The sequence below is a fragment of the Myxocyprinus asiaticus genome, chromosome 45, assembly GCF_019703515.2.
Source record: "Myxocyprinus asiaticus isolate MX2 ecotype Aquarium Trade chromosome 45, UBuf_Myxa_2, whole genome shotgun sequence".
In the NCBI taxonomy this organism is placed as follows: Eukaryota; Metazoa; Chordata; class Actinopteri; order Cypriniformes; family Catostomidae; genus Myxocyprinus; species Myxocyprinus asiaticus.
In genome coordinates, this window is record NC_059388.1 from 8,818,076 (window position 1) to 8,841,340 (window position 23,265).

General features: G+C 42.7%; 1 protein-coding gene across 1 annotated transcript in view; it reads right to left on the reverse strand.

The window, feature by feature from the left end:
• The window catches only part of LOC127435415 (carboxypeptidase M-like), an 82,280-nt gene that overhangs the window by 22,251 nt on the left and 36,764 nt on the right, over positions 1 to 23,265 (reverse strand). The window contains exon 5 of the mRNA XM_051688894.1: positions 8,762 to 8,943. Coding sequence (XP_051544854.1) covers positions 8,762 to 8,943 — 182 coding nt within the window. The remainder of the gene's footprint in view (positions 1 to 8,761; positions 8,944 to 23,265) is intronic.

Here is a 23,265-nt window from a genome sequence, read left to right on the forward strand (position 1 = left end):
TGTCAGCCTGTCTAACGCCTTACATTTATCACAGGTAAATCCCTCACTGCTGACGGAAGAAGCTATAGTAAACATGTGACATGCAATGCAGGAAGCAATAACATGAGTGGATGCCATAACTTACCACAATTGTTTGTTGTTGTTGTTGTTGTTATGGTTGTTCTTGAGTGGCGAGGATTTGAGATCGATGTGAATCCCTCACGCACTTGTTTGATGTTGATGTGTTGGTTCTTGATCAGCAGATGTTTGAGATTGATGCAATAATCCGTGTAAAACACAGAGGAGAAAACGAATGCATGCAGTCAAAATGCGAGATGTAGACAAGCGGGAAAAAGAAAACGGTGCACGCGGTAATATATACGCAGTTGAAACCGTAGAAAAGCGGAAAAAAACGAAGCACGAGGTAAAATGGCAAAGGATAAAACGATGAGCGTAGAGGAATAAGCAATGCTAAGCAGGCTAGCAAGCTACAAAAAACAGACTCGTGCAGCGTGTCGGCAGAAACCAGAACAGGAAACAGCTCAATCCACAAATACACATAGGGCATTTGGTTTCTGTTTTAAATTAAATTTGTTAATAAATTTCCTAAGTAACAACAATTCTTTTGCAATTAAAAATACAAGCTTGTTCTCATTGTCTTCTGTCTTGTAAAATACATTTTATGACTCTTTTTTACTCAGCAACTGACAGATAGAAAGGTTCCATTTGATTTTGTGTTTACTAAAGTTTAAAGGGATAGTTCACACAAAAAATGAAACTTCAGTCATTGTTTACTCACTCCTGTGTTGTTATAGCCCCATATGACTTTATTTTTCTTTACACAAAGGGAGAAATTGTAAAAAAAATGTTTTTGTTTTCAGTGATGTCATACAATGGCAGTTTATGGTGACCACCTCTTCAAGCTTCAAAAGAACTCAAAAGTATAATTCAGAAGTTTAATAAATTATTCCATGAGACTCATGATTATTATGAAAGCATACGATAAGGTTTGGTGCAAAACAAACCAAATTATAATGTATTATTTAGTAAAAATGTTCACAGACCGTTATTCTCCTGTGCACGTTCGTGAGTCTGCACGCAAGATTTAGAGCTCTTTGCACCAGAGCAACAGTAGTTACGCAGCACACGCAAGATGGGCCGTTAACTCGTTATGTTTCACTTCAACATGACCACCAGTGATATTGACAACAGAAAACACAACATAACCGCACACAAACCAGACAACAGTACTTAAAAACATATCTGAAGAGTTTGTAGTGGAAGAATAGATGCATTTCAATGGAGTCTAACATAGAGATGGGGCTGAAGGTAGCTACAGTCACACTGTGTCCTACTCCGATGGCAACGACATGCAATAAAAGTTATCTTTTATTGATAACTGTCTACGACAGACAAACACTTTTGGACATTGGTTCTGCAATTGCACACCGTAAACCGGACTTCAAATTCCTCAATGCCGACCCACTGTTTACAAACACGGCAGCGGAGCCCTTTGTCTGGGCAGCCCGGCCGCGGAAACACAGAAGGAAATGGGGAAATAGAGCCGGCGTTCTCATCAGAGTAAGACGTCACGCAAATCGACCCCCGCTACCCAGTATTCTACTGGCAAATGTTCGGTCTATGGACAACAAGCTCTACAAGCTGAGAGCATGGATCTCTTTCCAACGAGAGACGAGGGACTGCTGCATTATCTGCCTAACAGAAACTTGGATGTCTGCGGAGATTCCAGACTCGAACCCGCAGGGTTCTCCGTGCACCGAGCGGACAGAGCAAAAGACCTCTCAGGTAAAAGCAGAGGAGGTGGTGTATGTTTTATGATCAACAAATCCTGGTGTGATCAGAGGAACGTACATTCTATCAAGTACATTCTGCTCTCCTGATCTGGAATTTCTCATGCTTCTGTGTCGACCATTCTGGCTACCGAGGGAATTCACAGCGGTCATTATCACAGCTGTGTACATCCCGCCACATCCCGGAGTATAAGCAAGCAGGAAACCGCGCACCCTGAGGCCACGTTCATTGTGACCGGGGACTTTAAAAAAATACCACCAACATATCAGTTTCAATACATGAGGGGACCGGGTTTTGGACCATTGCTACTCTCCCTTCCGGGATGGCTACAAATCCCTCCCCCACCCACCATTTGGCAAATCGGACCACTCTTCCATTCTGCTTCTGCCCGCTTACAGGCAGAAACTGAAACAGGAAGCACCCACCCTCAGAACGATCCAGTGCTGGTCGGACCAATCAGACTCTACGCTACAAGACTCTTTTGATTACGCGGACTGGGAGATGTTCCAGTCCGCCTCTGATGACGACATCGAGCTTTACGCTGATAGCGTAACTTGTTTCATCAGAAAGTGCATAGAGGATGTTGTTCCGACCAAAACAATACGGATCTACCCCAACCAGAAACCTTGGATTAATAGCGATGTTCACGGCACTTGATGCGTGGACCTCCGCTTTTAGTTCCGGAAATGCGGAGCAGCAAAACGCCAGTACAGGGACAAGATTGAAGGACAGTTTAACACCATCAAATCTAGAAGCATGTGGCAGGGAATTAATTCATCACGGACTTTAAAGAGAATAAAAACTCCGCCGTGAACACCGCTGCCTCTCTCCCGGATGAGCTAAATATTTTTATGCTCGTTTCGAGGGAAATAACATCGCCCTCGTGGAGAGAGCTCTCGCGGCTGAAACTACAGAGGTTAGTTCACACTCCATCTCTGTAGCGGATGTAACCCGATTCTTCCCACGGGTGAATATCCATAAAGCCACGGGTCCAGACGGCATCCCGGGCTGTGTCATCAGAGTGCGCGCGAACCAACTGGCTGGTGTATTTACGGACATTTTCAACCTTTCCCTCTCCTTGTCTGTGGTCCCCACATGCTTCAAAACATCCACCATTGTGCCTGTACAAAAGCAATCCAAAATCACTTGCTTAAATGACTGGCGTCCTGTTGCTCTGACCCCCATCATCAGCAAATGCTTTGAGAGACTAATCAGAGATTACATCTGCTCTGTGCTGCCTCCCTCACTGGACCCATTGCAGTTTGCTTACCGCAACAACCGTTCCACTGATGATGCCATTGCATCTACATTACACACTGTTCTCTCCCACCTGGAAAAAAGGAACACTTATGTGAGAATGCTGTTTGTAGACTACAGCTCAGCATTCAACACCATAGTGCCCTCCAAGCTTGATGAGAAACTCCAGGCTCTGGGCTTAAACAGCTCGCTGTGCAGCTGGATCCTGGACTTCCTGTCAAGCAGATGCCAGGTGGTTAGAATGGGCAGTAACATCTCCTCATCACTGACCCTTAATATTGGAGCCCCACAGGGCTGTGTTCTCAGCCCACTCCTGTATTCCCTGTACACACATGACTGTGTGGCAACACATAGCTCCAATGCCATCATTAAGTTTGCTGATGATACGACGGTGGTAGGTCTGATCACTGACAATGTTGAAACAGCCTACAGAGAATAGGTGCACACTCTGACACGCTGGTGTCAGGAGCACAACCTCTCCCTCAACGTCAGCAAGACAAAGGAGCTTGTGGTGGACTTCAGGAGAAGAGAAAGAGAACACAGCCCCATCACCATCAATGTAGCACCAGTGGAGAGAGTCAGCAGCTTCAAGTTCCTCGGTGTCCACATCACTGAGGAACTCACATGGTCTATCCACACTGAGGCCGTTGTGAAGAAGGCTCATCAGCGCCTCTTCTTCCTGAGACGGCTGAGGAAGTTTGGAATGAACCACCACATCCTCACATGGTTCTACACCAGCACTGTAGAGAGCATCCTGACTGGCTGCATCTCCGCCTGGTACGGCAATAGCACTGCCCACAACCGCAAAGCCCTGCAAAGGGTGGTACGAACTGCCTAGACACATCATCGGAGGTGAGCTTCCCTCCCTCCAGGATATATACACCAGGCGGTGTGTGAAAAAAGCTTGGAGGATCATCAGAGACTCCAGCCACCTGAGCCATGGGCTGCTCTCACTGCTACCATCAGGCAGGTGGTATCGCAGCATCAGGACCCGCACCAGGAGACTTCATGACAGCTTCTTCCCCCAAGCAATCAGACTTTTGAACTCTTGATATCTCACGATCAATATACATCAGCACTGCACTTTATTAATCTTATTAGTTTTTTGACCTAATCAGCTTTGAAGAGCAACAGGACATTCTGTCGATCACTTGGTTTCTATGTTTGGTGTCGTGCCCGGGAACCCCGTCCGCTGTGATCTGGCACCTGTTGGGCCTCATGTATTCAGATAGAAGACAAAGGCAGGCCTAACAGTCATAAAAACATTCCTCAAGCCCCCTCCTTCTAAGTCGTAAATTTTACTGATAAAAATCGCGCCAAAATCAAACAAAGGGAGTCCAAAACAGACTACAGATCCATGAAGCCTTGCCCTCTAAAGGATCGAGCTCTCAACTCCTATTGGATGAGGCACACAACAGAACGTCCCTCAAACATGACATCATCAGGACTTCAAATAATTCTGAAATGCTTCCAAAGTTGCTTCCAGCGACTTAGTTCACCGAATACGGACGTAGCTTTTTGCTGCTCTCTGGTGCAGCCTCGTGGCATAAGGAAGTAATGTCCGACTTGAAACTGTAGCCATACAATCTCCATCTCGCTGGACGAGCTGAGATTACTCTGTGTTCAACCGAACACTCTAACGGATCCGAAGGAGACCACCGAGCAATTCGCATCTTCATCCGTTGGCCTACAGAAGTGAAGAGATTAAAGATTTCTCTTCCATCTTCAATCAAGTCGACATTTCTGAGTTCTCCGCCAGCCCGCCGAGAATCAACAGCCGTACCGCCCTCTGAGAATCAACAGCCGTACCGCCCGCCGACAGCGTGAGGAAACGGCCTCTCGTCATCACACGAGCCTCAAGGAACCGGGTCAGAGTTAAAGGACGGAGGAAAACACATTCTACCTGTGTCCTCATGCGATTCAAGTAAGAGGTTACGTCTGGGCAGAGATAGAATATTATAGCGTGTTATTCTTGTGTTTCAAGGTTTTTTGCTTGTACAGTTTACGGACCGCCATGTCCGCTCATTATTAATACTCAGGGTATTAATTATCACGAATTTGTTTGCTGTATTGTGGTCCAACCAAATTGGATTGTTGTGCATTTTCGCCATCGCGGGTGAGACAGCAACTGAGTTCATCCATTAAAGAGTCAAATAACAAGGGACTTTTACAAGCCCCGCTCGTAAAACCGCGTCTCTGAGTGATGAACACGGCTGCTTTATCTCCAGCTATCGCGAAATCAGCTTTCGGGCTGTCACTGAATAATCTCTCTCTCTCTCTCTCTCACTAACCACACTGACACACACACACACACACACACACACACACACACACACTGTCACACACACACCTTATGTGTTATAGGATTATTTTTATTTCCATATCTAATCATATCACTGTTTAGTTTGTAGTTGTAAGTCGGAAGTTTATTGACTGCATTGTATTAATTATTAATTGATATTACTGCATAAATAAACTTTTGTTTATATTACAAAGAGAAGTGTTTTGGTTTGTTTTGCATACGCCTGTGTCGTGCTGACGGGATGTCAGTGCTCGGATTCAAACCTTCATTCATTGTTTTTTTTTCCCGAAAATCGATATTCTTCGGATGTCGATTTTCCTAAGAAAACAATCTAATATTGAGACTGTTTTAATATTTGGTTATTAGTCCCTGATTCCAGGGTGGTGCCCCATCCGTCAATGTTAATCCTTATTAATATTCTATTGATTTTTGATAATTGATAATTATCTTTGATTGAAATTGAATGATCAATAAGCTAGTGTTAATTTTAATGTTTCATCGATGTTAACAATTGATGTGTTGATTTTAAAGGATTAAAAAAAGCTAACATTGATTCTCATCAATGTTCTATTGATTTTTATAATTAATAATTATCTTTGATAATTATTAATTATTGCTAATAACCAAACTTGCTCCTAAACGTAGCACACTACATTTACTGGAGCCCCATATGAGGTTTTAATGAGTTAGATCCAATTAATTAATTTAAATATTGATTAATAACTACAGAAATAATTATTAATTATTTCTGATAGTAACACTAATCTAAACAACTAGTAAAGCCCTACACACCGGTCCAAAATGTGATGCGTGGTGCAAGCACGAGGCGATTGTCTGTTTTCAGCAACTGCTTTCGTGTCCTTGAATAAGGTATAACATGCAACAGCCAGTGGAGTTTCTGGTAACCCCCTCGGGTAAGATGGTGCCCCCCTAGGGAGTGGTGCACTACGCAGACATGTGTAATATGCAAATAGGGTTGAAGCAAAACAAAACGCCCCATCTCGCATGTGCTGCATAACTACTTTTGCTCTCGTGCAAAGAGCTCACGTGCAGAATCATGAACATGCACAGGAGAATAACGGTCAGTGAACATTTTTACTAAATAAACATTAGATTCAGCTTGTTTCATGCCAAACCTTAATGTATGCTTTCATAACAATCATGAGTCTCGTCAAATTATTTATTAGACTTCTGAATTATATTTGCATCCTTTTGAAGCTTGAAGAGATGGTCACCATAAACTGCCATTGTATGACATCACTGAAAACAATTTTCTTTCCAATTTCTCCCTTTGTGTTAAGAAAAAGTAAGTCACATGAATGAATAAACACTACATTTATATTGTTCTTTTCTGACACTACACTCAAAGCACTTTACACAGTGAACAGGGGACTCTCCTCAACCACCACCAGTGTGCAGCAACCACCTGGATGATGTGACAGCAGCCATAGTGCACCAGTACGCTCACCACACACCAGCTATTGGTGGAGAGGAGAGAGTAGAGTTATAGAGACAGTTAACTGATGGGTATTATTAGGAGGCCATGATTGAGAAGGGCCAATGGGGTGAATTTGGCCAGGACACCAGGGTTACACCCCTACTCTTTACAAGAAGTGCCCTGGGATTTTTAATGACTACAGAGAGTCAAGACCTCAGTTTACTGTCTCATCCAAAGGACGGTGCCTTTTTACAGTATAGTATAGTGTTACCCGTCACTGTACTAGGGCATTGGGACCCACACAGACCACAGGGTGAGCACCCCCTGCTGGCCTACCTAATACCTCTTCCGGCAGCAACCTTAGTTTTCCCCAGGAGGTCTCCCATCCAGGTACTGATCAGGTTCAACCCTGCTTAGCTTCAGTGGGTAACCAGTCTTGAGCTACAGGGTGATATGTCTGCTGGCAAATATATACACTGGTGGCCAAAAGTTTGGAATAATGAACAGATTTTGCTCTTATTGAAAGAAATTGTTACTTTTATTCACCAAAGTGGCATTCAGCTGATCACAATGTATAGTCAGGACATTAATAATGTGAAAAATGACTATTACAATTTGAAAAAAAAATGTTAAACTACTTCAAAGAGTTCTCATCAAAAAATCCTCCACATGCAGCTTGGCATTCTAGCTGTCAGTTTGTCCAGATACTCAGGTGACATTTCACCCCACACTTCCTGTAGCACTTGCCATAGATGTGGCTGTCTTGTCGGGCACTTCTCATGTACCTTACAGTCTAGCTGATCCCACAAAAGCTCAATGGGGTTAAGATCCATAACACTCTTTTCCAATTTTCTGCTGTCCAATGTCTGTTTCTTTGCCCACTCAACCATTTCTTTTTGTTTTTCTGTTTCAAAAGTGGCTTTTTCTTTGCAATTCTTTCCATTAGGCCTGCACCCCTGAGTCTTCTCTTTACTGTTGTACATGAAACTGGTGTTGAGCGGGTAGAATTCAATGAAGCTGTCAGCTGAGGACATGTGAGGCGTTTATTTCTCAAACTAGAGACTCTGATGTACTTATCCTCTTGTTTAGTTGTACATCTGGCCTTCCTCATCTCTTTCTGTCCTTGTTAGAGCCAGTTGTCCTTTGTCTTTGAAGACTGTAGTGTACACCTTTGTATGAAATCTTCAGTTTTTTGGCAATTGCAAGAATTGTATAGCCTTCATTCCTCAAAACATGATTGACTATCAAAATTCTAAAGAAAGCTGTTTCTTTTTTGTCATTTTTGACCTAATATTGACCTTAAGACTTGCCAGTCTATTGCATACTGTGGCAACTCAAAAACAAACACAAAGACAATGTTAAGCTTCATTTAACGACCCAAATAGCTTTCAACTGTGTTTGATATAATGGCAAGTGATTTTCTAGTACCAAATTAGCAATTTAGCATGATTACTCAAGGATAAGGTGCTGGAGTGATGGCTGCTGGAAATGGGGCCTGTCTAGATTTGATCAAAAATTACTTTTTTCAGTAGTGATGGTGCTGTTTTTTTACATCAGTAATGCCCTGACTATACTTTGTGATCAGTTGAATACCACTTTGGTGAATTAAAGTACCAATTTCCTTCTGAAACAGCAAAATCATGTGTACATTATTCCAAACTTTTGGCCACCAGTATACATATAAACATATGGGATTATAACAACACAGGGGTGAGTAAACAAAGGCTGAATTTTTATGTTTGGGTGAACTAATCCTTTAATAAAAGGAGTGTTAATTAGTACTAAATATTATTCAAATGAATGATAAGATACAAGAATCAAATTATGCAATTGGTAATCCAAAGGTAATCAGATTAGATTACCTAAAAGGGTAATCTAAAATATTAAGTAATGGATTACAATTCAAATTTAAATTGTAATCAGTACCCAATTACATTTCAGAAATAATCTACACAGCACTGTGAGTAACTGACCCCCATTGTCATAGGGATAGCTGGCGACCACCGCTCCTCCATGTAGATTGGCTGAGAGGACGAAGGTCTCCGTTTTGAGCCAGTCCATCACTGCCCTCACCTCCTTCTCTCTTTGCTGGTCTGAATTCGCCTCAAACGCATCTGGAAAATTTCGATTCAGGTCCACTCCATTCTTATTATACCTGCGAGGGGAAAACATGTTACTCCCAGAATCTATGGCCAGTCATTTTGCTCTGACGCAGGCACAATGGAGTGGGGTGTTCTGGGTATAAACTTATTTAAAACAATTTCCAATAATTTTCAAGGAGTCCATGATTGTTATTTTCTTAGTTTATTCTGTAATTTTATTTAATTTTGCACTACTGCAATTTACATTTTGTTAATATTGCTTGCTTCGTTCATTTGCACTATTTTACAATATTTTCATTTTTCATATTTTCATTGTACACATCTAAACTGAAACCTGTTGGAGATACAAATATACATATATACAATTTTATACAAATTCATATTTATATTTGACCAAGCAACTACTTTCTTGCGGGGAGCCAGATTTTCCAGATGACATGTATGCAGGTTCAGTGGCGCTTCGCGTTATCACTTTTTTACGTGCAATCCTGATCATGAGCCACGCCCATTTCACACGATAAGAAGGGAGATACACGTGTATTTTCTTTGAAGGTTTGCTTTTCATCATATATTTCCCTTTTGTTGAATAAAATGTGCATATGAGCTGACACCACTTCTGAAACAACTGCTGGGATATTTTTTTTTTTACATCTGTGGATAAGAAAAGCAATTTACATAAAACACATTTGACTAAATAAGACGCGGTCAAATGCTCACCTAAACGTGCAGTCCATGTTTTGCAAAGCAGTGCAACTGAACATTATGGCAAGAAAAGCTTAAACACACACTCCAGTCTGGAGACCTGACGACTGCTGAGTGCTGTTCATAATGATTAATGTTCCTACAACATTTTTTACCTACGTGAATGCTCCATTACATCAATATTTCTTTCACACATACACAACAAAAGACCTGATTCTGTTTGACTGTATCATCGGAGCCCTAAGAGCTTAGATGAGAAACCAAACTAATGCGCACACCATAATCTTTGAAAATGAACTTCAAACAGCTAACTAACAAACTAACAGTCTAGTTGACAGCACTTCGCATTAGTTCACACTGGCAGATCTAAATGTGAGTGTGTGGATTAATGTGTTTGACGTGACACAACTGGGTGTAGCAATCCTTCTTAATCCCGGACACTGTGCGCCCGCTTGACACCATACAGAAGTGCTTCCCTCAGGAATTCCTGTCTGCTTACTGCTGCAATGCTTTGAAGTGCATTGAACAAAACTGCTTTCATAAATGTGTCAAACTTATGGTGAAATGTCCAGGTCAAATTTCACTCTAAATCCAAAAGAGGAAAAATGGTTTTGCATAAAGAAATCAAAGACCATTCTGATTTTTTGCAATGTGATATTGTTTAAATGACAATTAAGCACATTTCCTCTGTGAAATACCTTACTGTAATGTGAAAAATACTCATTATTATTGCTGTAATGTGAAACAAATCTCACTAGTTTGGGACAAGAAAAGTTATTTTAGGCCTGGTTCTTTTTTTTATTTAAATTTTTTTTTTAAATCAATTTTCAATAGAAATACATAAATCATTTTCCATATTTTGGGACAATAAAAAAATATCAAAGTTCCTTAAGATAGGCATTAAAGGAGTTTATTTTAGGCCTGTTTTCATTTTCCCCCCTTCTTTTTTTCCACTTTTATCAATTAAATAAAGCAAATAATATCACAATGCAAATAAATAAATAAATAAATAATAATAATAATACATTAAATAACAACAAAACCCAAAACGTCTTAAAACAGGCTTCATTTTACTTTATGCAAAAAGAACTATATATAAAAAAAAAAAAAAAGATTTGAGGGTGAAATATGACATTTCTTTACAGTTTCTTTCAGGGCTTAATGGACTACTTGCAATGAGCCTCATAACTTCTGCTTTGAAATAATCCAGCTCACTAGCTTCCGATTATAGAGTATGTGTTTACAATATGCCGTAGTTGCCTAGTTCACTCCAAGCATAGATCAATAAATCAATCCATCTGGGATATTTTACTAAAGTAAAGCCATTTGCAATCATTCTATAGTGAAATTTATCATTGAAGCTCAACAGGTATGAAATGAATTAAACGTGTTAACGAGACTGCTGCAGGTTATCTACTGTAAGTTTGATTTATTATTCAGGAGCTGAGTGTAGCTACATTTGGAAAGATGTCATGTTAACACCAAAAACATGACTTATTGTTATAATTAACTGACAGCCCTGAAAAGTAGAAATAATCATACTTCCGATGAATAAATCTCTGGATACAGGTGCACTGAACGCTGTAACCGGAAATGCCTGAGCTGCATTACGTGGAATGCAGAAGTAGTTGTGCAAGAAGTTAATTTGTGCCGGAACAAGTCTCATCCACATTCAGCACCTCGGCAACTGGATCCGGCACCTATTCAAGTGGACCCCCCACCAGAAATTTATGATATGACCTGTACGTTTCACCAAAAAATGGTTGGATCTGTCAACAGCCTTGATCTGGTACCTCATAATTTACAAATAAATATATATATATATATATATATATATATATATATATATATATAAGCATTTAGTTCTTGTTAAAGATGTATCCAAATGAAGTATTATGCAAGATCACAACAGCATCTGATGCAGCTCAGAAGCTGATGACAGTGCAATAAAAACAGGCTAACATGTTTTCGTTGGGTTTTCATAAGAGGTTTATGGTTTAAGAAGCAAGTCACCCAGGGTGGTCATCATCGAAGCACATATGAAACCAACCCCAATGCAGTAAACAGGATGTGTGTGCCACATTTTGCCAGCATTCAAACAGAACACAATGTCTTCCTGCTTTCACAATAAAACCAAAATAAATAAATCCAAAAGTTGGCCTGCTCTCACAGTATAAATAACTGTTTAATAACAGAGATGGACTTGTTTACATCATGTTTTATCACAAATATTGGACTGCTTCAACTGGTTTGAAAGGTCCTTTATGAACTGATAGAGTGCCTCATTACTCCACTCAGTTTCTCTTGTGTTTCTGGCTCAGTTTGAACATAGTGAGAGGTTGTCTTCTTTCACTGATTGCAGGCCTCATCCAGACACCCAATTCCACTCTTAAGACCACCAAATTTAAATCACACCACACACTTTAGCTAATCTGTGTTGAGTGAACCACTTTTTGTCATGAGAATGGTTGACTAACAGCTATGAGTAATATAAACAATTTTTCTAAAAGAGCTCTTGAAGTTTCCATTAGTGCCTGAGTTTATTTTGGGTTGGGAGGGGGTGAGATCGCTGGAGGCTTTTATCTTCTCTGACACTCTCTGTATTTCTGACTGGACCAGTCTTTGCCACTTTTCTTGTAATAGATAGGGGTATTTCTGAGTACTGAATATTTTACCTCAATACCAAGAAAAGTTTTCCAACATGATCACACAAGAAATCGTCATGTTTCTTCCAAATGTTGATGCTCCCTGAAATTCACCTCATTCTGCCGAATTACTGACAAGTGACATTTTTGCATCAGTTCAAATGTGAAAATTTTTCTCTCTAGTGCAACCTCCGACAAACGGTTCTGGTCCCGTGAAAACCAGGAAGTAATCCCGTTGACATAAATATTAGTGAGCATGACTCAGAAGTTGAATTTTTAAGCTACAATTACATTTTTACTCCACTGATAATTAGATTTATTTGGTTTGGGTTAGGAGGTAAGGCCTAAACATACTCTATGAAAGTATGTGAACACAGATGTGAGCACTTGGCCACTGCATTGCCAACGCACGGTCCGTTTGAACATGCTTAACGTGCGTTCTTGCGTTACCATGGTGGGAACAAATCTCAGAACTCAAGGGGGCAATAGAGTTACCTTCAAATGTCTATGCCATTAAACTGGATGTGTTTTTATTCAGGTAAGTTGCTATAAATATCTTGACTTTAACTTACTTGCTCAGCAGTATTCTCTTCTATTTGTTGCTCCGCCATGACAGTAGTTGAGTTGAAAGAGAAACTCACCGTAGAAGCGGACAGTTCACACTAATCTCAATATAGCGCCCACTGCGGCAACGTTTAAAATGCAATGCGTATTTGCATTAAGTTATGAATTGCGGTCTGACACATTTCAGAATGCAACGACACATGAAATCGAGCTTGCGTTGCAAGATGTCTGCATTCACGTACTTATGTAGAGTTTGTTTCGTCTTGCAGAGTAAACAAAATATTTATTCCTGTTGACTGTATTACATCATTTACAATGAAAGTTACAACTCGAGTTTGGGGCTACTCTGTGGACATTTCACCCAGAAACTGGAGCTCACAAGTGCCCGTACGTTTAACAACACTTCCAGCTTGGGCCACTGGGGCAGTCATTCTAATTTTGGTAAGCACAGACTTGGTTTCAGCAGATTAACATACAGCCTATTGATGGCAAATTTGCAGTGCAATCAGTCTGCAGTTTTCACATTTAATATTTTTGGGTTTTGAATCACAATTTACATCTGATCATGATCCAGTTACTGATGTAATATCTAATTGCTAGATCCCTGATGTTATCCCCTAGAAAAGTTATAGTTATGGCTTGCTGATCCTGGGTCAGTCCAAAAAGGCACCCTGTACCCTTTCTGAGAACATTGATTGATAGGGGAAGTAAACACAGTATGGAGGGGTTTACTTTACTAAAGCCACTGGTAATACATAATGACAGCACACAGCTGATTAACCATGGTGTTTTTCTTCGGGTTAGCTTGTGTATCAGTGCCACATTACACATTGGATACCACATAGTGTGTGCACACAGGCATAAAATCTTCATCAGACTGCACTCTAGGCAAGTCAGTTTAATTTGGAGGGCTGTCATGGGGCATCTGGATGTGTGAGAGCCATTAATCTCTGAGTGAGAGGCATTAAATTGCATTTATGTTGTGCTTTGTGGCTGTGGAGTGATCACAGGAGAGTGGAAATATTTCTGCTGTGTATGGAACAGATCCTTCAAGGAATGGTTCCGCCAAAAATGAAATTGTAATCTTTTTCTCACCCACCAGTGTAACTTTCAGAGGGTGTATAGTAATGAAGTACAAATACTTTGTAACTGTACATAAGTTATATTTCTACTTTACTCAAGTATAAATATTTCTGATGACTTTCAATTTTATTTTAATACATTTTGAAGAGAGAATCTTCTCCAGACCCTTTTGTTACTTTTGCAACTCAACAAAACAAAAAATAACACAGCTGTCAATATAAAGTGAATGCGGCTTAGTTACAGTGTTGTCCGATTCATGAACATATCGTTTAAGTTTAAAAATTGTATTAATTTGACTCTTCTGAATTGGTAAAATTGGTTCGAAAAGCAGTCTGAAAGATTCATTCTGCAAATCGATTCTCGAATATAAATGTTGTTAATGTTAAGAGAAGAAACTGTTCATGTAAGTTTTGATCTGTGTTTTTGGCTATAAAATAACTTATTACATTTTTGGGCTTTAAAGAAAAAAGAACATTAAGAACATTGTGAAATACTGATGAAGTTATGAGCCTTAACATTTGTTTAGGTCTCCTGCCTTTCATATGTGTTATATGTGTTCATATGTGTTAAATCCTTAAGTTAAATATTTCAAACAGTTTGATTCATTTGAATCAACTTTACTCGAGTATAACCTTTTGCAGCTCAAAAGTTAATAAAATGAAGTTAACATTTAAATTTAATCAAGATACTGTGTCTATGAATCAACAATGATCAGGTGCATCAATTCTTATGCAATTTACTTGTACTTTTGATACTTAAGTACATTTAATATCAGTTCCCTATCTGTCACTCACTCGACGTTGTGTCGATGTAGTGACACTAGGGGTCACTTTTGGGAGCCCGAGACACCTCTGGTCTTTGATAAAAGGCCAATGAAAATTGGCGAGTGGTATTTGCATGCCACTCCCCCGGACATACGGGGGAGTGGGATATCTCTCGCCTTCTGATGGTCACGATCACTGTCTTTCGTGTCTGGGCACTGCTCACGTGGAGACAGCGTTCGTGGATGGTCATGTACTCATTGTGTATATATATATATATATATATATATATATAGGACTTTGCCCAGCAGTTCTCGGCGGTGAAGCAGCAGACGGAGCCTATCCAGCACATCCTGCCCCGGTGCGGCTCAAGATCCCGCACCCTGTCTGCTCGTCGCCAAGGGCGTCCCCCCTTCGGCCCGGCCCCGGTGTGGAGCCCACCGAAGAAAGCAGACGCCACCCGTCTCGTGGCCGCCCAGAACCCTTGAAAGGCTTCAAAGCGCCCTTGAGACGGACGACCCAGGGACGACGAAACCCGCTGCTCTGGAGCTGGTAAGCAGACCTCTCAATCTTTTTGTTACCTTTGCATTTAATTGTGCTGCATGCCCAAGTGGCTGCAGTACTCAAGAGTTCAGTAAGAGCGGTTTCCTTGTTCCCTGGGTCACGTATCCGGTGTGCACGGCCATCAACACGACCACCGTCCACCACTCTATTTGGCAGCGGTCTTCCGTCCCTGAGCGCCCAGCTGTGGCACAAATCCACCCCCGATGTGACAGTCCACCCCCTCATCCTCCCCTGTCCCAGGCTGTTCCAGGGGTGGTCACAAGGAGTGCTTCGATGTCCCTAGACTCAGCACAGCCACGACATGGTGTGGCACGTCGAGCTCCGCCCTGCTGCGTGGCCCCAACTGCCGGTACGTCCGACGACGTTGTCCCTATGGTCCCCCTTGCGCGGAACTTGGACGCGTGGCTTGCACTTTACAATCCGTCGCGATGGCTGGTCTGGACCGTCCGACTCGGCTACGCGATTCAGTTCGCCAGGCGTCCGCCCAGGTTCAGCGGTGTTCACTTCACCTTGGTGAAGGACGAAAACACTGCTACCTTGCGCAGAGATTGCTACCCTCCTACGGAAGGGCGCAATAGAACCTGTCCCTCTGGCCGAGATGAAGAAGGGGTTTTACAGCCCCTACTTCATCGTACCGAATAAAGGCGGTGGGTTACGGCCAATCTTGGACCTGCGAGTACTGAACCAGGCTTTACACAGACTCCCGTTCAAGATGCGGACGCAAAAACGCATTCTGGTGAGCGTCCGGCATCAAGATTGGTTCGCGGCGGTAGACCTGAAGGACGCGTACTTCCACGTCTCGATCCTTCCTAGACAAAGACCCTTCCTGCGGTTTTCATTCGAGGGTCAGGCATACCGGTACAAGGTCGTCCCTTTTGGCCTGTCCCTGTCTCTTTGTGTCTTCACGAAGGGCGCAGAGGCAGCCCTTTCTCGATGACTGGCTAATCTTAGCTCACTCTCAGGACATGTTGTGCGCACACAGGGACTTGGTGCTCTCACACCTCAGCCGACTATTGCTTCAGGTCAATTGGGAAAAGAGCAAGCTCCTCCCGGTTCAGAGCATCTCTTTTCTCGGTTTGGAGTTGGACTCTCTTTGACAGCGCGCCTCATGAACAAACACACCCAGTCAGTGTTGGTCTGTTTGAAGGTGTTCAAACAGAAAACAGCGGTTCCACTGAAACTTTTTCAGAGGCTCCTGGAGCATACGGCATCAGCGGTGGCCACCCCGCTCGGGTTGATGCATATGAGACCACTTCAGCACTGGCTTCAGACTTGAGTCCCGAGATGGGTATGGTGCTGCGAGACACATCGTGTGGTCATCACGCCGGTCCGTCACCGTCTTTTCAGCCCTTGGACAGACCTTTCGTTTCTACGGGCAGGTGTTCCCCTAGAACTGGTCTCCAGGCGCGTCGTGGTCACGACGGACGCCTCCAAAACGGGCTGGGGCGCTGTTAACAACGGACACGCAGCCGCCAACTTGTGTACGGGCCCGCAACTGCAATGGCACATCAACTGCCTCGAGTTGTTGGCAATTCTGCTCGCCCTGCGGAGGTTATGGCCGTTGATCCAGGGCAAGCACGTGTTAGTTCAGACAGACAACACGGCAATGGTAGCATATGTCAACCGCCAAGGCGGTCTGCGCTCTCGTTGTATATCACAACTCGCCTGCCGTCTCCTCCCCTGGAGTCAACAGCACTTCAAGTCGCTGCGAGCCACTCACATCCCGGGCAACCTCAACACTACAGCGGACACGCTGTCACGACAGGTTACCCTCAGGGGAGAGTGGAGACTCCACCCTCAGGTGGTCCAGCTGATTTGGAGTCGATTCGGACAGGCACAGGTGCACCTGTTTGCCTCCCAAGAATCCTCCCCACTGCCCGCTCTGGTACGCCCTGACTGAGGCCCCCCTCAGCATAAACACGCTAGCACACAGCTGGCCACCAGGCATGCGCAAATATGCATTTCCCCCAGTGAGCCTACTTGCACAGACCCTGTGCAAGGTCAGGGAGCATGAGGAGCAGGTTGTCCTGGTAGCACCCTACTGGCCCACCCAGACGTGGTTCTCGGACCTCACGCTCCTCGCGACAGCCCCCCTGGCAAATTCCCCTGAGGAAGGACCTTATTCTCAGGGATTGGGCACCATCTGGCACCACCTGCGGTGGTAGACATGATCACTCAGGCTAGGGCTCCCTCTATGAGGCGCCTGTATGCCCTTAAGTGGTGTCTGTTCGCTAAGTGGTGTTCTTCCCGACGGGAAGACCCCCAGAGATGACCAGTCGGATCAGTGCTTTCCTTCCTGCAGGAGAGGTTGGAAGGGAGGCTGTTCCCTTCCACCTTGAAGGTGTACATTGCCGCCATAGCAGCACACCACGACGCAGTCGACAGTAAGTCCTTAGGGAAGCACGACCTAATCATCAGGTTCCTAAGAGGCACCAGGAGGCTGAATCCCCCCAGACCGCGCCTTGTTCCCTCATCGGACCTCTCTGTAGTTTTTCAGGGTCTACAGAGAGCCCCGTTTGAGCCTTTGCAGTCAGCCGAGCTTAAGGCACTCTCCTTGAAGACTGCCCTCCTGACTGCGCTCACTTCCATCAAGAGGGTAGGAGACCTGCAAGCATTCTCTATCAGCGAAACGTGCCTGGAGTTCGGTCCGGGCTACTCTCACGTGATCCTGAGACCCCGAAATGATCCCTTTTAGGGACCAGGTGATGAACCTGCAAGCGCTGCCCCAGGAGGAGGCAGACCCAGCCCTGTCGTTGCTGTGTCCGTTGCGCACTTTACGCATCTATTTGGATCGCACGCAGAGCTTTAGGATCTCTGAGCAGCTCTTTGTCTGCTTTGGTGCACAGCGGAAAGGAAGCGCTGTCTCCAAGCAGAGGATCACCCACTGGCTCATTGACGCCATAACTATGGCATATCACGCCCAGGACATGCCACCCCCAGTAGGGCTTCGAGCACATTCTACCAGGGGTGTTGCGGCCTCCTGGGCCCTGGCCAGGGGTGCCTCTCTAACAGACATTTGCAGAGCAGCAGGCTGGGCAACACCCAACACCTTTGCAAGGTTCTACAACCTCCGGGTGGAACCAGTTTCATCCCAGGTAGTGGCACGCAATACAAGCGGATAAGCCTGGGATAGCCGGCCGGGTATATCGCTTGCACATAGCGCCTTCCACCTCCTTTTGAGCTGAAGACGTGCGCCATTAATTCCCAGTAGTGTTCACAAGTTTTGTTCCCTGGTTGACTTCCTCTGACCCCTGTGGTAGTCGAGTTTTCGGAGAGACTCGCTGCCGGCCCAGTACACGTGCTAACTAAGAGCCCTGTTCTGGGGTAGGTGCTCCGCATGTGGCGGTTCCCTGTAAGGCTAACCCCATGCGATATATATCTTCCACTAATTCGTTTCCCTGTGGGCAGAGCCCCTCTGCCCCAGTCTCCATGTTTGTAGTAACTCCTCCCCCATTGGGTAGGATCTACCTTGAAGACTCTCCTCATGGTTAGAAAGACCATGTGATGTATTCTTCCACTTAAATATCCTATTGGCTATGAGGCACACAGTAGTCTGCCCACCACGCACCGCCAGTACACATAACACAGTTCAGCCAATTGTGGCGTTTCGTATAGGGAGCCCTAGTGTCACTACATCGACACAACGTCGAGTGAGTGACAGATAGGGAATGTCCTGGTTACTTGTGTAACCTCCGTTCCCTGATGGAGGGAACGAGAAGTTGTGTCCCTCCTGCCACAACGCTGAACTACATGCTGAAATGGCCGGCCCTTATATCGGCTCCTCAGCATAAAACCTGAATGAGTGGTTGCATACCAGCTCCTTTTATACCCGTATGTCCGGGGGAGTGGCATGCAAATACCACTCACCAATTTTCATTGGCCTGTTATCAAAGACCAGAGGTGTCTCGAGCTCCCAAGAGTGACTCCTAGTGTCACTGCATCGACACAACGTGTCGTTCCCTCCATCAGGGAATGGAGGTTACACAAGTAACCAGGACGTTACTTTAATACTTATAATTTTTCTTTTACTATTTTTCTCACAAGCTACTTTAAGTATGCAAATTGGGTACTTTATTATTCAACACTGATGATTTTCTTCCATGGAACACACAAGGAGATACTTTGTAGAATGTCCTGGGGCAGTTCAGACCTAATGCGTTTCTGCGCTAAAAAAAAAAACTATGACGCAATGAACTGAACAGAATGTAGGAGAATTGAGACTTTTTAAAGTTCTTTTTGACTTGACACAGCATCTAAAATGTGGTGCTCCATTGCGAGATGCTTAAAAAAAAGTGTGAACAGCTCCTAAGTGACATTTTTTTCTATACAATGAAAATGAATGGGGACTGGGGTTGTTAAGCTCCAAAATAAATGACCAAAAGCACCATTAGTATCATAAAAGTGGTCCATATTCCATGTCATCTTGATCGTTAACAATGATCGGTAACAATCATATTTGAGTGTGTTAATCATGCTCTACTATCAGCACCAAATGGAATTACTAAAATACTGAATATTTTTTTACTTTTTCACTGCAAGTCCCTTTGGATAAAAGTGTCTGTCAAATGCATAAATGTAAATTGTCAGCTGAGTCAAGTTGACATGTTGGGTCGTTCAAACAAACTTAATATTTTGATAGTGCCACAGAACCGCAGTGTTTACACCCTTCAGAAAACAAACCTAACAATGGCTTACTTACTGTTGTCTCTGCACATTAAACTGGGAGAGGAGAAATTATTTTAACAATATTTTGAAAAGAAAAAAAAACAACACGCTTCACCATACAGGACATTTTTAGGGTGTGCGTGATATGGTACATAATGATGATATGAAATCAAGATGTACTGGCCACATATTCCACTGCAAAGCTCTCAAACTGGCCCACCGGAAAAATTCATATGGCCCAGCTGTTCGTTTGGCATTAAATTATAGTACTTTCACTGAAATCTCATATGATTTTGATTTGCGCCAGTGACAAACTGACCGGTGATTTGCGTGTGTGTGCTTCTATCCATATTGAGAAAACATGGAACACCACACCAAAATATTTATGGACCCTTTTGATCCACTCAAGTCACTCATAACATCTTAAACCTCAAGAGCTGCCTTTACCTAAACTGGAAGGAGAAATTATTGCTGTATCTGACATAAATCTGACAACAACAAGGATTTGATAGTCACAACATAGTCACAGTACTTCAACGTCTGAAAATAGACCGTTTCCCCAATGAATCGCTTTTCCGATAGCTGTGGATTAGTCCTGCACAATGTTCAGAAGGAATTTTGGACCATTATTCCTTACAGAACTGCTTCAGCTCAGACGACGATGTAGACTCATGAACAGAGATGTTAGAGAAGTCTTTAACTGTCACTCTAGGTTTCTTTTTATCCTTGTTGAGCATTCTGCGGTGTGCCCTTTGAGTCATCTTGGCTGGACGGCCACTTCTAGGGAGAGTAGCCACAGTATTTAATTGTCTCCATTTATAGAAAACGTGTCTAACTGTGGACAGATTAATATCAGAGCTTTTCATGATAACACTGTAACCCTTTCCTTTTCACTTTATGCAAAGCAACCATTCTTGATCCTAAGTCTTCTGAGATCTCTCTTTTGCTATGCATGACCCACGTGAGCAGATGCTTCTTGTGAATAGCAAACTTTATAAGTTAAAGTGGCTCTAACCCACACCTCCAATCTCGTTTCATTAACTGGATGCCAGGTTTGCCAACTCCTGATTCTAATTAGCTTTTTTGTCATCTTTAGCCTTGAGATTCACTTTTTCCACAGCACTGTTAATGTTTAATGGGATGTTCAATAAAGGTATGAAAGATTATAATTGTTTGTGTGTAGTTGTAGTGTGTTTGTCTATACTTGTGACTTTAATGAAGATGAGATCACATTTTATGAGCAATTAATGCAGAAAACAATTACAAAGAGTTCACATACTTTTTGCTGCTACTGTACATACAAATTGCAACTGTGCTTGTCGTGAAAACACAAGTTCATGAAATAACAGCATAAAATGAATATGATGAAGTATAATCTGAATTCTTCATGCGTTTTTAATTTTCCATGTTTTAGACAGTTAAGGATATTGCATTGCATATAGCAAATTTTTTATAAATATGTTGTGGATATATCTATGCCGATTTATCTAATGTATAAAAAGGATGTGTTTGAGTGAGGTAATAAACCAGTTCGTAAAGGTTAATTTAGCAGTTTTTCTTGACTAGTAATTGCGTTAAAAAAATTTGTTGACGAGATTAGCACTGATATGGCTTCAGAGGATTTGGAAAATAGCACATGATTCATATGGACTACTTTTATGGTACTATTTGTCCTTTTTGGAGCTTTCCATCCCTATTGCTCAAAACATGAAAGTTATAGGTCATAGAGCCAGTGGCAGTGACGGTTATGATGTTTGTTTCAGCTGGTTGAGATTGGTGGTTATTGCAAGTCTGCCAAACCTCTCAGGAAGCTCATAGCAAGAGCTACGACAGTATGAGCGACAGCACGTAAAAATATCATCATCATCATCAAGCACAGCTGCATGGCTGCTGTTCTAGTGCTCCCTCTCTCTCACTTTCACTCTTACTCCGTCTCTCTCTCTCTCTCGGAGTTTACCCACCATTTAAACAAATCCAGATCAGAGCTGTTTTCAATTGTGCCCAATCTGAGCAGGAGTGCTTCTGTGGTCTCTGACTGGAGGAGGAGGAGGACAGGTTTTTAATCAAGGATGTGGCTTATTTTGTATTAGACAGGGTTTGGTTTTTCTCCAATGTTTTGGGGCTTATTAAGTACAGCATATGGCTGAGCTTGACTCACAGGGCCTCTAGAATGATAACTCTGTTTCAAAATCTAGTAAGCTGCCACACTGTCTACTGTCTACATAGGCAGCTGCTATCTTCAAGAAATTAGCCTAAGGCCAGACTGGTCTGATGGTTTTAGAGGGGTTTTGGGAACTTTGGAGAACAGTTCAACCACCTTAAACCAGCTAAGACCAGCAAGCTACCTCATCCTAAGGCAGTAAAATAAAACTTTGTAAGACTGATTTGAAATGCTCTTCATTAGCAGCAACTCCATTAATGTCCAATCATGAATGTCCATCCTCTTCTGAGGACTGCATCTTTCAGATGCGCAAAAAAGCACGTCTTGGCAATTTATGCCGGTTTGAAGGCGTTCCTCTAATACATGCAAAAGTCAATGCAATGCAAAGTGAGCCCCTGACCCATATCTGCATGATTTTATGAATTACACTGCTGCCACATGATTGGCTGATTAGATAATAAGAATAAGTAGATGTACAGGTGTTCCTAATACAGTGTTCAATGAGTATGTATTTTTATTAATAAATGCCATATTGAATAAAAATAAAATGCTATTATTTAGTGAGAGCAGTACTGTAAGTGAGCGTACATTTGGTGCAATTACCAAACCCAAAAGCCTCCTTTTGGAAGGTGTGTCCAACATATTTGCACAAGTAGATTTCTTAGTAAATCACCCACAAAATGCCCACGACGCACACACGTAATTTACTGTAATAGATTCCACAGGCATATTAGTACCCGTTGTTTGGGATCTTAGTAAATCAGGGCCAAATAATGCTCCTTACATGAAGCAAGACTTGTTGCTAAGTGAACAATTTAATACTTAAATACATAGCACTTACAGATATTGAGTGAAATAGTCCACTGCCACTGGCCTATGATCTTATGACCTATGGCCTATTTAAGGAATAAGGATGGGAAGCTCTAAAAAGGGGCGGTGGGGGGACACCAAAAGCACCATAAAATTCGTAAATAGTAGGTTGAAATTTCTTGAGCTAAACTCGGTCTGTGCTTACCCTAATTCGAAGCACTGCCCCCATTTTTATTTTTTTTTATGGGGCATGCAGACTGTGAGGGGTGGCAACACCAAAGCAAGTGCCCATGCGTAGTTCTTATGGATAAAGGTACCAAGCTTCATTGCAACAAGTACTAGTTCATTAATTGGAGTCACTGTCATATTACAAATGTCTATAAATATAGTAACCATTTTGCAACATATAAAAAAAAGAAA